Source organism: Lynx rufus, unplaced genomic scaffold (assembly GCF_022079265.1).
Source record: "Lynx rufus isolate CCGP_SWC_20201006 ecotype Redwood Valley unplaced genomic scaffold, mLynRuf1.p SCAF_3, whole genome shotgun sequence".
Classification (NCBI taxonomy): Eukaryota; Metazoa; Chordata; class Mammalia; order Carnivora; family Felidae; genus Lynx; species Lynx rufus.
In genome coordinates this window covers 142,472,297-142,486,553 of record NW_025814845.1, presented here as the reverse complement: position 1 = coordinate 142,486,553, position 14,257 = coordinate 142,472,297, and the positions used below count along the sequence as shown (strand labels likewise).

Here is a 14,257-nt window from a genome sequence, read left to right as displayed (position 1 = left end):
TTATGCTTTTGGCCATGTATTACAAGAAAGAGATGAGCTCAGCAAATAATTGCCTGGTTTGCAAGCTGAAATAAAAGAGGTAGAGAGAAAGTCTAGATATTTGGTGTCCCTAACAGTTAAAAGGGGGAACCACTGATCCCAAGCAATGTAAGCTGGAACCTGAAGAAGATTTGAAAAGCAAACACCTGTTAAGACTCAGCCCTGCAGCATGTATCTGACTAAATACGTTATCTGAGAGGACTTCCAAGGAACTGGCTTTTAGTTGTGAAAAACAAGAGGCATGGTCAGGGAGAGTGCAAGGATGCAAAGAAATAGGTCTAGGAAAGAAGTTCTGGTATGACTAAGTGGTATACAGTATTCAGTGGAATCAATTACATTAGACTTCTTCCAAGTTTCTTAGAGATTTACATTTCCCAAAACATCGTAAATCCAGATTAAAGAAAAGTATGCTACTCAAGCTGCAAACAAACTGTTAGATGTCTACATTTGCCAAAATTGAGCTGTGAAAGAGATATAAGCCTCATGGAGGATATACTCCACAGCACCACTACAGATAAACCTGAACAGGACAAAGGGCAAGGAAGAACATCTCAGAGTTTGGCAATAGTGGCCATAAAAATGTTGAGGCTAAAAAAAATTCCAGGAACTCATAGAAGCAATTGGAACCAGAGGGGCTCAGAGAAAAGGAAGATAGGACATTCCATGGTCCATCCCATATTTTCATCTGATGATTCTGACTCCCCTCCTGAGTGTGTGGGGCCTTGGACTCCTGAAGGATCTCAGGCAGAATTCTTACCCTACTCTTCTCCCTCTTGGGTCTTTCTCCATCTTTCTACATATCATTCTTCCACCTTTCTTCCCTAGAGGGCTATCATTTATTCTTTTATCATTAAAGACAATGGAATTTTTTCTTAATTTTACATCCCCATGTAAAAAACCTGTCTACCTACAGTTCTTGGTGAAATTTTATGCTAGCTACTGACTACTCAGTTATGTTCTTGACATAAAGAGAGAAGTTTCGGGATTTTAGAAATGCTTGCTTCATTACATGCATTACATACACACACACACACACACACACACACACACACACACTCTCATACGACGTAAAACCAAGCCAAAATACTGGTTCCTAAGACACTTTTTCCAGTTTGGACATCTAGGTCTTCTTTTGTTAGTAAAGAACTGAATATCGATTCTCTTTACATTCCTGAATGCCTTTGCTGAATTGGATGACAGATTATATAAGACAAAGGTTAATTATATCTAAAAATATTATTATTGTTACAATGCTAATGTGTGGGATGTTTTTAAGAAATATTAATTGGATAGAAATAATACCATTTAGTCAGTAAATAAAAATAAAATGTGTCAAATTTTAATTTGAAGCAGTATTCCTTTGTGTTCATGTATAATACCACGGAATTTTCTGAGGTAGAGCTGAGGATCAGATGCTGGCATGTGCGAGTCTATAGAAATCAATTCAAATTCTGGATTTCTACTTATTAGCTCTTTAGACAGAGAGCTAGAACCTAGTAAGTTTTGTTTTACATTTTTTATTTATAAAATGCTTATAAGAATATTTATATTACAGTATTTTGTAGTTATTAAGTGAGAAACATGCTACTACTAGGCTATACTAGGACCTCAGAAGTTAGTATGCACCCAACCTGTTTAGTAGCTTTAAAAAAATAGAAATAGAATTATAATTTCTCATTAGAATTATAATTGTAACTGTAATATTTTAAATCTTTTAACTACCTTATAAGGTATAATTACTTATGTATATTTCTATAATCATAACATCTTATATGTAGTAGATTTTTTTGAGAATAGAAATGGTATATCATTCATATTTGTTAATTTCTATATCCAAATCAAGTTTCTATTATAGTGGTTGGAATTTAGCTGGCATTCAGTAAACATTATTATCCAGAATTTACTGTTAAACTGGAGTTTTCTGTTCTATTTTTTGAAAAGGAAACATATATATTTTTTAATAATGCAAAATGGTGTGAATTTTTGAATTTCATACCTGGACCAGGTTCATGAGAGTATCCCTGAAGTGTCCTGAGGTCTCTGAGTAAATGTCCTCTTGAAGGTTGCTGTTGTATTCTGGGGAAAAAAACTTCCATGTTAAAGGCATGATTTATTATAGAACCACATAACAATGTGCTTTGTATAAGTTAATGCTATTGCCCCAGTTGTGGGTGGAGAGCACAGGAAATACAATCGATCTGTTGACATCTCTTTGTCTTGAAGCCAATTTTCTAAACAGTTCTCCAAAGAAATGTGGTAACTAACAGTAGCATAGGCACAGGTCTGTTTTCTTAAAAAAAGATTGTCTTTATTCCAAAATTGAAAAACACCATTGAAAGTCGTTTCACATTCTCTAATTCTCAAAATTTGCTCTTATGCATTCTATTTCCATAAACTGCTACCCAGCCCAGCACTTTCCCCAGGTGCTCTGTCTCATTTTAATATGTAAAAAAATGTTTATTTATTTATTTTTGAGAGATAGAGTACAAGCGGGGGAGGAGGAGGGGCAGGCAGAGAGAGTGGGATAGAGATAATCCCAAGGAGGCTCCATACTGTCAGCTCAGAGCCCCAACGCAGGGCTCCAACTCATGAATCTAGAGCTCACCTGGTGAGATCATGAACTGAGCTGAAATCAAGAATCAGATGCTTTGGTTAAGCTTCCGACTTTGGCTCAGGTCATGATCTCACAGCTTATGGGTTCAAGTCCCATGTTGGGCTCTGTTCCAACTGCTTGGAGCCTGGAGCCTGCTTCCGATTCTGTGTCTCCCTCCCTCTCTGCCCCTCCCCCATGCATGTTCTGTCTTTTTCTCTCTCTCTCAAAAATAAACATTAAAAAATTAATTTTTTTAAATTTTTAAATTTATTTTTTTAAAATATATGAAATTTATTGTCAAATTGGTTTCCATACAACACCCAGTGCTCATCCCAAAAGGTGCCCTCCTCAATACTCATCACCCACCCTCCCCTCCCTCCCACCCCCCTTCAACCCTCAGTTTGTTCTCAGTTTTTAAGAGTCTCTTATGCTTTGGCTCTCTCCCACTCTAACCTCTTTTTTTTTTTTTCTTCCCCTCCCCCATGGGTTTCTGTTAAGTTTCTCAGGATCCACATAAGAGTGAAAACATATGGTATCTGTCTTTCTCTGTATGGCTTATTTCACTTAGCATCACACTCTCCAGTTCCATCCACGTTGCTACAAAGGGCCATATTTCGTTCTTTCTCATTGCCATAAACATTAAAAAGTTAAAAAGAATCGGACGCTTAACCAACTGAGCTACGCAAATGCCCCTCATTTTAGTATTTTAAGTGAAGGTTCTTCATCCCCACTGGGAAATACCCCTTGTTTTTGTTCAAATGCAACAGAGCTGACTGTCTAGAATATTTTCTTGATATTCAATGTGAGGCAATACATGAAGCAATGCAATTTAAAGCATTATATCTTTTTAAAAAAATAATTAGCTTATCTGCTCTTAAAATGTGTAGAAATTTGGTTTTGTGATAGATCACAGTGATGATGAGATTTATGCAAAGTGAACCAGTTACCCATATTTGTAGAATTTGCTAAGTGCTCATTGAACTTAGCCTTATTTCGTCTATATACCTGGTCTCTTCAGGGTAAGCGATAAAATGCTCCTGAACCACAGTGCTGGCATTTACCTGTATTAATGTAAACACTCACCTCATAGAAACTTGTAATTCTTTTCCTGGAAACTTTGCTTAACTTGATTGTGCAGAGAATTGTTTCATTTTTGGTAATATAATCATCAGTTTTACTCAGTGAGTTGATTGGTCTTGAGTAAGTGATATATCAAATTTAAGAGTGTCTTAGAAAAAACTTTAAAACACATAAACTGAAATATTTTGTGTGTTATTTGAAAAATATGAAGTTTACGTGTGTGTAAAATATATGCACATATGTATATTTCCTTACGCAAATAGTAGGCTTCTCGCATCTGGAAAATTTCTCCATTTGTTCTTGAAGCTAAAATATCAATGAGGCAATTCTCTTCAGTGCCTGCTCCCTGTCATACAGAGAAAGAGAGAAATATAAAGGCATTTGTATTGGGAATAATAGTGCATCTTATGTATAATAAAGATTTACAACATTCCTGATATTCTGAGAGATGGCAGAGAGGAAAGAAAGGATGTTTGGGATAAAGATAGGTCCTATTCAGTTCTGGCTCTGCTATTTACTAGCTGCTTGACCCTGAGGAGATATTATTATCTGAAATCCTATTCCTTCATTTAGAATAAAACAACATGGGACTTTCTAAATAATGTGGAAAAAGATGTTTGAACACGGCTCATGGCACTGATATTTTTGCTGCTAGAATATCATTCTTTGGAGAGCTGAAATTAGAACCTGGGTCTCCTAGTTTTCTAAAGATGCTTCAGGGACCACTTCCTGCCTCTCCCTAAATGTGAAATTTTGTACTATTGGTCTAAACATTAGGCTGGGTGCTTTTTATGGTCTCTTACAGCTATATGGACAGATTTTTTCTCTGATTTTTCTCTGTTGTTATAAAAACAACACATATTCCAGAAAATGTTAGAAATCCTTACCATTCCATGTAATATTGATAAAATGTAACAGTTTATTTAAACAGTAACATATGACTTCCTTCTTATAGTTGTGGTCACATCATTTAGCAAGAGGTAGGAATTGCCATATGCAACTTCAAAAAAGCAATTAGTTGAAATTCATATGAATTTTATACAATGTCTATTCTCATCTGCAAATATGATGGCCAAAATCCAAGTTCCCTTAATTTTTCCCCTTTCCTGTCTCCTGTCACACATTGTTTGCAGATTGCATAATCTGGTCATTGGCAGGAATCGTATTGGAATGACTGCAATGGTTCTGCAGGTGTTTAATATCAGCAGTTGGAAGATGTTAAAAAGCCTTTTGTACCCAATCCCTAGCCAACAAAGTCTCTATCAAATCTGTAGTCAATTTATTTCTCGGAAATGACTTTTCTGTAAAGAATTATTATAATTCTTCAGAAGTAAAAGTTTTATACTTTAAATTAAAAAAAAAATTAATATTTATTTATTTTTGGGAGACAGAGAGACGGAGTGGGGGAGAGGCAGAGAGAGAGGGAGACAGAATCTGAAGCAGGCACCAGGCTCTGAGCTGGTCAGCACAGGGCCCCGTGTGGGGCTTGAACCCACCAAGTGCGGGATCATGACCTGGGCCAAGTCAGACGCTCAACTGACTGAGCCACCCAGGTGCCCCAAAAAGTTTTATACTTTTGAGCAATAGTTTTTGGAAAGGAGTAACTTGAGGTTACAAAAATAAACAAAGATATTATCTATATTTTGTCTCTGACTCAGTATCCCACTTTTACTTAGTGAGTCCAATTTTTACAAATAATTTGAAGAGGTTCACATGTTTTATAACATTTTTGCTTAATATATGAATGTGTACTAGGGAGTGATAAATATGGACAGCCCTGGAGGCTTATTTTGTTTTTTTGGGGGGGTTTTTTTGGTTGTTCAACATAGAGCTGGGTCAGTGAATCTGAGTTTGTGCAGCAAAAGAATAGGCTGATCCAAGCTCCTGGGCTGTAGAATCCCTCTCTTCCTAACAGGGTCACTTCACCTGAGCACAGCATCGTCACTGTTTTATTTATTTATTTATTTATTTATTTATTTATTTACTTACTTACTTGCTTACTTATTTTTTAACGTACATTTATTTTTGAGAGACACAGACACAGTGCAAGCTGGGGAGGGACAGACACACAGGGAGAGAGGGAGACACAGAATCCGAAGCAGGTTCCAGGCTCTGAGCCGTCCGCACAGTGCCGGTTGCGGGACTCAAACTCGCGAACTGAGAGATCATGACCTGAGCCGAAGTCCAGCCACTTAACTAAGCCACCCAGGCGCCCCTCACTGTTTTGTTTTTGCTCAGATATTCTTTCCCCCACCCCTGATCACATACAGGAACATCACAGGGCAGTTCCCTCTCTACTGAAATATTGCCCTGCACTTGTTAACAGGTATATTTTTGTATCAGAATAGTACCTTCATGGCATGCCAGAGTTCGTGAGCGTCATAAGAAGGTGGCGGGTACATGAGGCCAACCATGACATCTTTGAAGTGATCTGAAAGTTTCTCCTTCAGGTCACCAATTAGGTCCTATGGATGGAAAAGTAAATACTTTCATTATATTAGGTACTAACTTTACAAGAGAAATGGGATAATTGCAGAAAGTCTTCTACTAAGATGTCCTTTCCTATGTCATTTCACATAGTAAGAAGCCTGGTTTTGCATTACAGGAGTGGATGGACTTGATGGGTTCGAAAGTGTCTTATGTAATCATATCTCTGCATGAGAGGTCATGTACATGGACATTCTAGTCATGTAAATACAAAATGATCTTCTTTCCCTAATCCCAGCCCCAACTTCTGTGTTGATCTCATTATGAAAATAAGTAAAATTTGAAACCTAAAAACATTATAGTTGAGAGTTCTTAGTTTTCTTATATGGAATTAATGAAACATTGGTCCTTAAATAAAATATACATTTTATTTTATCATTGAAGCAGTATCTATTAGCAGGAGTTCATGGTTATACTATTGCCAAAAAGCTGTGTAAATGAATTGAGTAATCTAAGAACTTTCATCAAATAGCCACGGTAATACATTTGTTTAAAATATTGAAAGTTAAACACTTCAGGAGAAAAACAAGCATGCTGAATTTTAGTTCTTGGAATACAGATTATAGAAGTATAAAATTGATCATTTTAATTTTCACTTTTATTTTATTAGTGTAGACTGGCTGTTTAAAAATGTGAATGTTAAATGCATTTTTTGTAGGGTTACAAAGATATTTGAAAGATGTTTAAAACTTAACATTTCTTGCTAAAATATATAGAGTATATTCAGTTGTACTTTAAAAATATGCAATATTTTAGTTTTGAGGTGATTCAATAATAGATTCAAGTAAAAGCTGCCGATAAGACATAATATGCTTTATTAAAATAAAAACAAAATAGTCATAATTTTCATTTTATTTAGTATAATCTGACAACATCATTCCTAGATTGTGGATTTTCTTATTTAGCAAATAAAGCATTTATCCATAAGTTGGTAACCAGTAATGCAGAGAATCTATTGAATTTTTGCTAGGGTCAATGCAATTCATTTAATGAGCAATTAATAAATGCCCAGAGTTGTGTCAGGTGCTTGGAGTATATACAAGAAGCATAAGATCTCCCCTTTCATGAAACTTATATTCTATTTAATTCCCTCATTATGCACCAGTGACTATTTCTAATTTATTTACCAAATAGTTGTTAAGGTGATGTGAGCCAAGCTTTCTTCTAGGTATTGGGGCTACATCAAAGAATAGAATATATATAAACATATGAGCTTGTGAAACTTATATTCTTATGCACACAAGAGCTCAATAAATTTTTTTGAGGGAAAGATTGCAGTTATTCAATACTGTTTGATTTAATACCATTTCCCAGACATAGTGGTAGGTGCTGGAGAATTGCAACACAGTCTCTGTTTTCAAGGAGATTGATATTCCACAAACCCAGAGGTAACATAAGTAAAAATGTGAGCTAATACATTTTCTAAGGCTTTCAATATCATTTTTCACATTATAAGATCCTAAAGCAGTAGTACAAAACAATTAGATGAATTCAGGTAAGAGATCAGAATGGATTTATAGGATTACAGAACCAAGTTACGTTTAGACAAGGAAGGACATGCAGCACTGTGACAGGAGATGGAGAAGCCATTGATTAACTTTATGCGTCACCTTGGTTGGCCCACAGTGCCCAGATTTTAGGTCGTACATTATTCTAGAGGTTTTGTGTGAACATATTTGGTAGATGAGTAAAGCAGTAGTCTCCAAAACATGGGTGGCCCTCATCCAGTTAGTTAAAGGCTTTAATAGAAGAAGGCTAACATCCCCCAAAGAAGAGAGAATTCTGCCTGCAGACTGCCTTTGAAATTGAACTGCCAACTCTTCCCTGAGTCCCCAGCTTGGTGGCCTACCGGGCAGATTTTGAGCTTGCCAGTCACCACAATCATGTAAGCTAATAATTCCTTAAAAAAAAATCTCTCTTTAGATTGACAGAGATTACCTTGCTCTCCTTGAACAGTTTTCCATTACTGTTACAAGAAATGTTGAGCTCCATAACATTGCTATAAGGTCCTGCATGATTTGGACAGCGAGAGAGTGAGTGTGGGAGAGGGACTGAGGGACAGAGAGATATATTTTTTCTCTTTCTTTCTTTCTTTCTTTCTTTCTTTCTTTCTTTCTTTCATAGGTGGGAGGAGGAAGTGTGGATCCTGATGGAGGGGCGGGGCCAGGATGCGCTGGGATTTGCTGAGTGTCAGGGGTGGCTGGGAGAATGGCAGAGAGAGGCCTGCGGCGCTATGGCCATACCACTCTTCCCAGAGAGAGAGCCCCATCCCGGGAGCTCAGAGTTCTAAAAGAGCCAAGAGCCAATCGGAGATTCCTGAGAGGATAAACACCTGGTGCCCCAGGTGTGGCAGATGCTCTTCCCAGACTTGTCCCGTAGGGAGTCTTACTAATGCCACCTATCAAGCAGGTATGTGCATATATGCATATGCTGTTGGTTCTGTTTCTCTCGAGAACCCTGACTAATCCACATTCAGGAAGGTAAGTCAGTCAGTAAAAGAAAAATGCAGAGCCTGCGGGGGAAATCCTTGTACCTGTATATTGGTGTTTTCCTATGGGGCGTGAATAAGTCAATCTGTAGAGACTGAAAGATCCACTTGAGGAGAAGATGGGTATTAAACTAGACTTTATAGCACAGAATTACGTGATAACTGGATCTTGGCTCCTGTGGGAACTCAGGAACCCTGGAAGATTTTGGTGACAAAGGAACTCTAAACGTGTGTCCCATTAATGCAACAAATAATTATGGCTTCTTAAAATGAAGATTTTTTTTTCTCAATGTGCATCATCAAGAGATACAAATCTTGATTAAAATATTAGCTATTTTAGCCTTTCCGGTGGTGACGACTTGCCCACGAGAACATGCCCCTCGCGAAGGACCTCCTGCACCCGTCCCCGGAAGAGGAGAAGAAAGCACAAGAAGAAGCGCCTGGTGCAGAGCCCCAACTCCTACTTCATGGACGTGAAGTGCCCAGGGTGCTACAAAATCACCACCGTGTTCAGCCACACGCAGACGGTGGTGCTATGTGTGGACTGCTCCACCGTCCTGTGCCAGCCGACAGGAGGAAAAGCAAGACTCATAGAAGGATGCTCCTTCAGATTGAAGCAGCACTAAATGCACTCTGAGTCAACATGAGTGGGGAACTATCCCAATAAACAGATTTTGGATTAAAAAAAACTAGCTATCTAAACTTTAATTTCAACCCCTTACAAATTTAAAATGTAGTATATTTTATATAAAGAGGCCTGTGCCCTTAAAATTATTTCCATAAATAATTTCCCATCATTTTGTTATTTTAAAAATCTAGGATACAATACTTCTTTTCCTAATGGTCTCTTCCAGATTAAAAAAAAAAAAAACTTTTAAAAAAGGAATCAGATATTCATGTAGGGGATCTACGAGAGTCTGCAACAGATCGAATAACTTCTTTCATTTAAAAATTACTAAGTAATTTTAATCACTCTTCCTCTTCCTCACCTTTAAGTCAAGTCTACCTTGCACAAGTGTTTTAAGGGTGAAGTCAAGTAGGAGTGGGACTGGGGTCTGGACAAGCTACATTCAAACTTCAACTTTGCCCTTCAGATCATGCTTTCTGTCCTAGACACGGAAATAGAGAGTTTAACTCCCTGACTATACTGTCCTGGCCAGGCTTTCTTTGCTTTCTCAATCCTCTGCCTGTTCACCCTCTCCCATGCCCACCTGTAGCTCCTTCCCAGTAATCAAGTCCTGGCTAGTTGGACTAGCACAGGATTGAGATGTTTCCTTCAATGTGGCTTGTGATGTACCTCTTCAAGAATTTGTTCTCTCATTACAACACAATTAACTTCAGAACTAACGATAAAAGTGTATCTAGAGAATCTGAAATATTTGGAAATTAAAAAATATACTTCGACACGATGCAAGGATCAAATAATACATCACAAGGAAGTTAGAAAATACTTTGAATTTGATGAAGGTGAAAATGCAACATGTTAAAATTTGTGGAATGCAGCTAAGATAGTGTTTGACAGTAAATTTCTAGCTTTAAATATTTATATTAGAAGAAAAACATATGAAATGAATGATCCAAGATTCCACATCAAAAAACAAAAACTAGAAAGGGTAAATTAAATTCAGAATAAGAACAAAGAAAATAGTAACAGGATCAGAACCCAATAAAACAAAAAATTGATAAATACTAGAAACTGTTAATAAAATCAAAATCTGATTCTCTAAAAAGATCAGTAATGCTAATAAAATTTTAATTGGGCTGATTAAGAAAAGAGAGGGGTGCCTGGATAGCTCTGACTTTGTCTCAGGTCATGATCTCACGGTTCTTGGGCTCGAGCCCCATGTTGGGCTCTGTGCTGACAGCTCAGAGTCTGGAGCCTGCTTTGCCTTCTGTGTCTCCTCTCTAGCTGCCCCTCTCCTGCTCATGCTCTGTCTCTCTCTCTTTCTCACACACATACACACAAAAATAAACATTAAAAATTTTTTTTTAAAAGAGAAAAAAGAAAATACAAAATATCAATATTGGGAATGTAAGAGTGTCTTGTTTTTGTTTTTTTTTTTAAACTTTTTTTAACGTTTATTTATTTTTGAGACAGAGAGAGCATGAACAGGGGAGGGTCAGAGAAAGAGGGAGACACAGAATCTGAAACGGGCTCCAGGCTCTGAGCTGTCAGCACAGAGCCCGACGCAGGGCTTGAACTCACGGACTGCGAGATCATGACCTGAGCCAAAGTCGGACACTTAACCGACTGAGCCACCCAGGCGCCCCTGTAAGAGTGGCTTGTAGAAATACTACAGACAAAGGAAAAAAAAGAGAAATATTATGAACAATTTAATAACATTAAATTGTATTAATTAATTTATTTGTCTTCGGGAATAGTAATTAGTGATTCATCACTTACATACAACATCCGTGCTCATCCTAACATCCTCCTTAATGTCCCTTGTTCATTTAGTCGATCCCTCCAACCAACACCCCTCCAGTAACCCTCAGGTTATTCTCTGTATTTAAGAGTCTCTTATGGTTCATCTACCTTTCTGTTTTTATCTTATTTTTGCTTCTCTTCTCCTATGTTCATCTGTTTGGCTTCTTAAATTCCACATAAGAATGAAATCATGTGATATCTGTCTTTCTCTGACTTATTTCACTTAGCATAATATACTCTAGTTCCATCAATGTTGTTGCAAACGGCAGGATTTCATTCTTTTTGATTGCCGAGTAATATTCCATTGTATATATATACCACATCTTCTTTTTCCACTCATCAGTCGATGGACATTTGAATGCCACTAAATTTTAAAACTAGTTGAAATGTGCCAATTTCTTGAAATATACAAATTATCAAAGAAAACTCAAGCAGAACTTTATACTCAATCTGAATTTCTTTATATTAATTAAAGAAATTAAGTTCATAATTAATCCCACCTTGCCAATCTTTAGACCCTGGTGCAATCACCAATAAAATCCATCAGACATTTAAGGTAGAAATCAAATCAACTCTACACAAAATCTTGTAGCAATAATAGATGAAAGATGACTTCTCAATTTATTTTATGTGGCCAGTATTGCCCTAATCCCGAAATCCAAAAACTTCACATGCAAAGAAAATTGCATGTTGATATCCCTTATGAACACAGATGCAAAAAAAAATGTGATATATCCAAATTTTATAAATTAAATCCATCAGTATGTATAATATGTCAAAAGAATGATATGTAATGACCAAGTAGGATTTGTCCAAGGAAAGCAAGCTCAGTTTACACTTGAAAATCAATAAATACAATTCCTCATTTTAGCAGTATAAGGAGAAAAGCTGCATGATTGGTGTAGCAAAGGCATTTGAAAAAGGTTAACACATAAACACAAGAGAAACTCTTAGGGAAGAATGAATAGAGGGGATTTTAAATTGATAGAGGGCATTTATAAAAATGAGATGATGCCTAGTAATGAAAAATGAATGCTCATATCCTAGGACTGAGAACAAGGCAAAGATACCTGCTCTTACTACGTGTATGTTATGCAAGAGGTATATACCTAAAAAGAAAAGCTAAAACTCTAATGCTTGTAGGAGAAAGCATAGGAACAAATCTTTGAGTCAGTGTAGCAAGGAATTCTTGGACAGTACATAAAAGTAACAACCCATAAATGAAAACAAAACAAAACAAAACAAAACAAAACATGATGAATTTGACTTTGTCGAAATAAAAACTTCAATTCTTCTAAGAAGATCACAGGTGTCACTCACATATTTGACAAAAGACTTGTGCCCAGCAGGTATAAAAATTTCTTAAAACTCAATAATAAGAAGACAATCTGATAAAAATACTCAGAAGGGATTTGGACTGATACTTAACCAGAAAAAATAAACAATTGGGGAATAAACCCATAAAATGATGCTTAACATTAGTCATTAGACTAATAGGAATTAAAGCCACAATGAGATAACACTACACGTTCTCTTCAGTGGCTAATATTACAAAGACTGATGATATCAGGTATTAGCAAGGATATGGATCATTTGGAACTATCCTATTAATACTGGTAGGAGTATACCACTTTAGAACTCTTGTAATTTCTAATAAATATAAACTGCATGAAATCCACTCAAAGCATTAACAAATAAATTTAAAGTTTATGAATTCAGAACATGAATGTTTATGGCAGCTTTATTCATGACAACCCCAATTGGAAATCACCCAAATGTCCTTCAACAGGTGAATGGATAAACAAATATTGGCATATACATATGTGGAATAATACTCAGCAATAAAAAGGAAATGAACCAAGAGTCCTACAACATCTATGGATGTTAAGAACTATGTGCTGAGAAAATGAATCTGGACACAAAAGAGCACATATTACATGATCCTGCTTATAAAAGTTCTAGAAAGACAAAGTTAATCTACAAATACAAGAAAAGAGAAGAAATCAGAAGAGATCACAGCTGGTGCTGTGAGCAAGAAGTTAGCAGAAGATGGCCTGCAAAGGGGGGGGGAAACAAAATTTTGGGGTGTGAGACATGCTCTATATTTTGATAGTGCTTGTGGGGACGTGAGTGAGAACTCATCAAAGTGTACTGAAATGAGTATTTTATATAACTTGTGCCTGAATATTGTGGATTTTAAATTTTATCTTAACATGTTATTTTGGCATCTACAAAATGAATGTTTTCTAAAGCTCCTATTTATTTAACTCTTTCAAATACATCCTCTACTATATTTATGTGTCATACTAGTTAATACCCAGTTTCAAATTGTCATCTTATTTAATAGTTTTTAGCATTGTTTTCCACACTAGAATTGTACACCCATCATTAATGCTGGTGCCATAAAACAATGATTCTTTAACTGGGCTGGGGTTGGGGGCCATATGAGAATCCTAGGTGAGAGGAAGAGTTTGAAAAGCTCTTTGGATGAGTAATATAACAACCTGCCTGAAGGTAGGATGCATGTTCTTTTATTCCAACTGAACATTACTGAAATGGAGAAAAACAGGACATAATGCAGTTAACTCTAGCTCTCAACAAACATTGAACTGATTTGAAATTTCAGTGTTTTAAAAGACACTTTGGATGTCAGTTATTCCAATATGCCTTCTAGTTCAGAGAGAAAAGGTCCTAAGAATGGAGATTTAAACAGAAGAGTGTGGTGATTGTATTAACCACTAAGATTTAATGTTTACTCTCTGTCAGACAGGATTCTGAGTATTAGAATAATTGTAATAACTCATTGCAACAACCCTGTGAAATAGGAAGTATAAACATCCCATGATATAGGTGAGAAAATCATGGCACATAGAGCTTAAGTAGCAAGTTTCACGTAGCTAAACAAGTAAGTGATGGAGCCAGGATTTGATATCAGCCATTCTGGCCTTCTTGTCTCCTTTTCCATGTTATGTAGGCCATAGAAAGCCACTAGTGATATATCAGCAAGGTGATGAACATATCATATAGGTGGTAAATGTAGTATTTATGAACTTTTAAATGTAGCGGCAGTGCATTGAAGGTTTAAATGCAAATGGGCCAATGTAATATACTTTTATTGTGAGAAGTTATTGGTACTTGGCAG

The 14,257-nt window shown here is 36.5% G+C and overlaps 1 protein-coding gene and 1 pseudogene across 1 annotated transcript in view; one reads left to right on the top strand and one right to left on the bottom strand.

Annotated features, from left to right (window-relative positions):
* Positions 1-14,257, bottom strand: part of ANXA10 (annexin A10) — a 131,528-nt gene that overhangs the window by 21,167 nt on the left and 96,104 nt on the right. Inside the window, exons 5-7 of the mRNA XM_047092300.1 lie at positions 6,064-6,177; positions 3,968-4,058; positions 2,036-2,115 (exon numbers count right to left, since the gene is read on the bottom strand). Coding sequence (XP_046948256.1) covers positions 2,036-2,115; positions 3,968-4,058; positions 6,064-6,177 — 285 coding nt within the window. The remainder of the gene's footprint in view (positions 1-2,035; positions 2,116-3,967; positions 4,059-6,063; positions 6,178-14,257) is intronic.
* Positions 9,061-9,313, top strand: LOC124520593 (40S ribosomal protein S27-like; annotated as a pseudogene).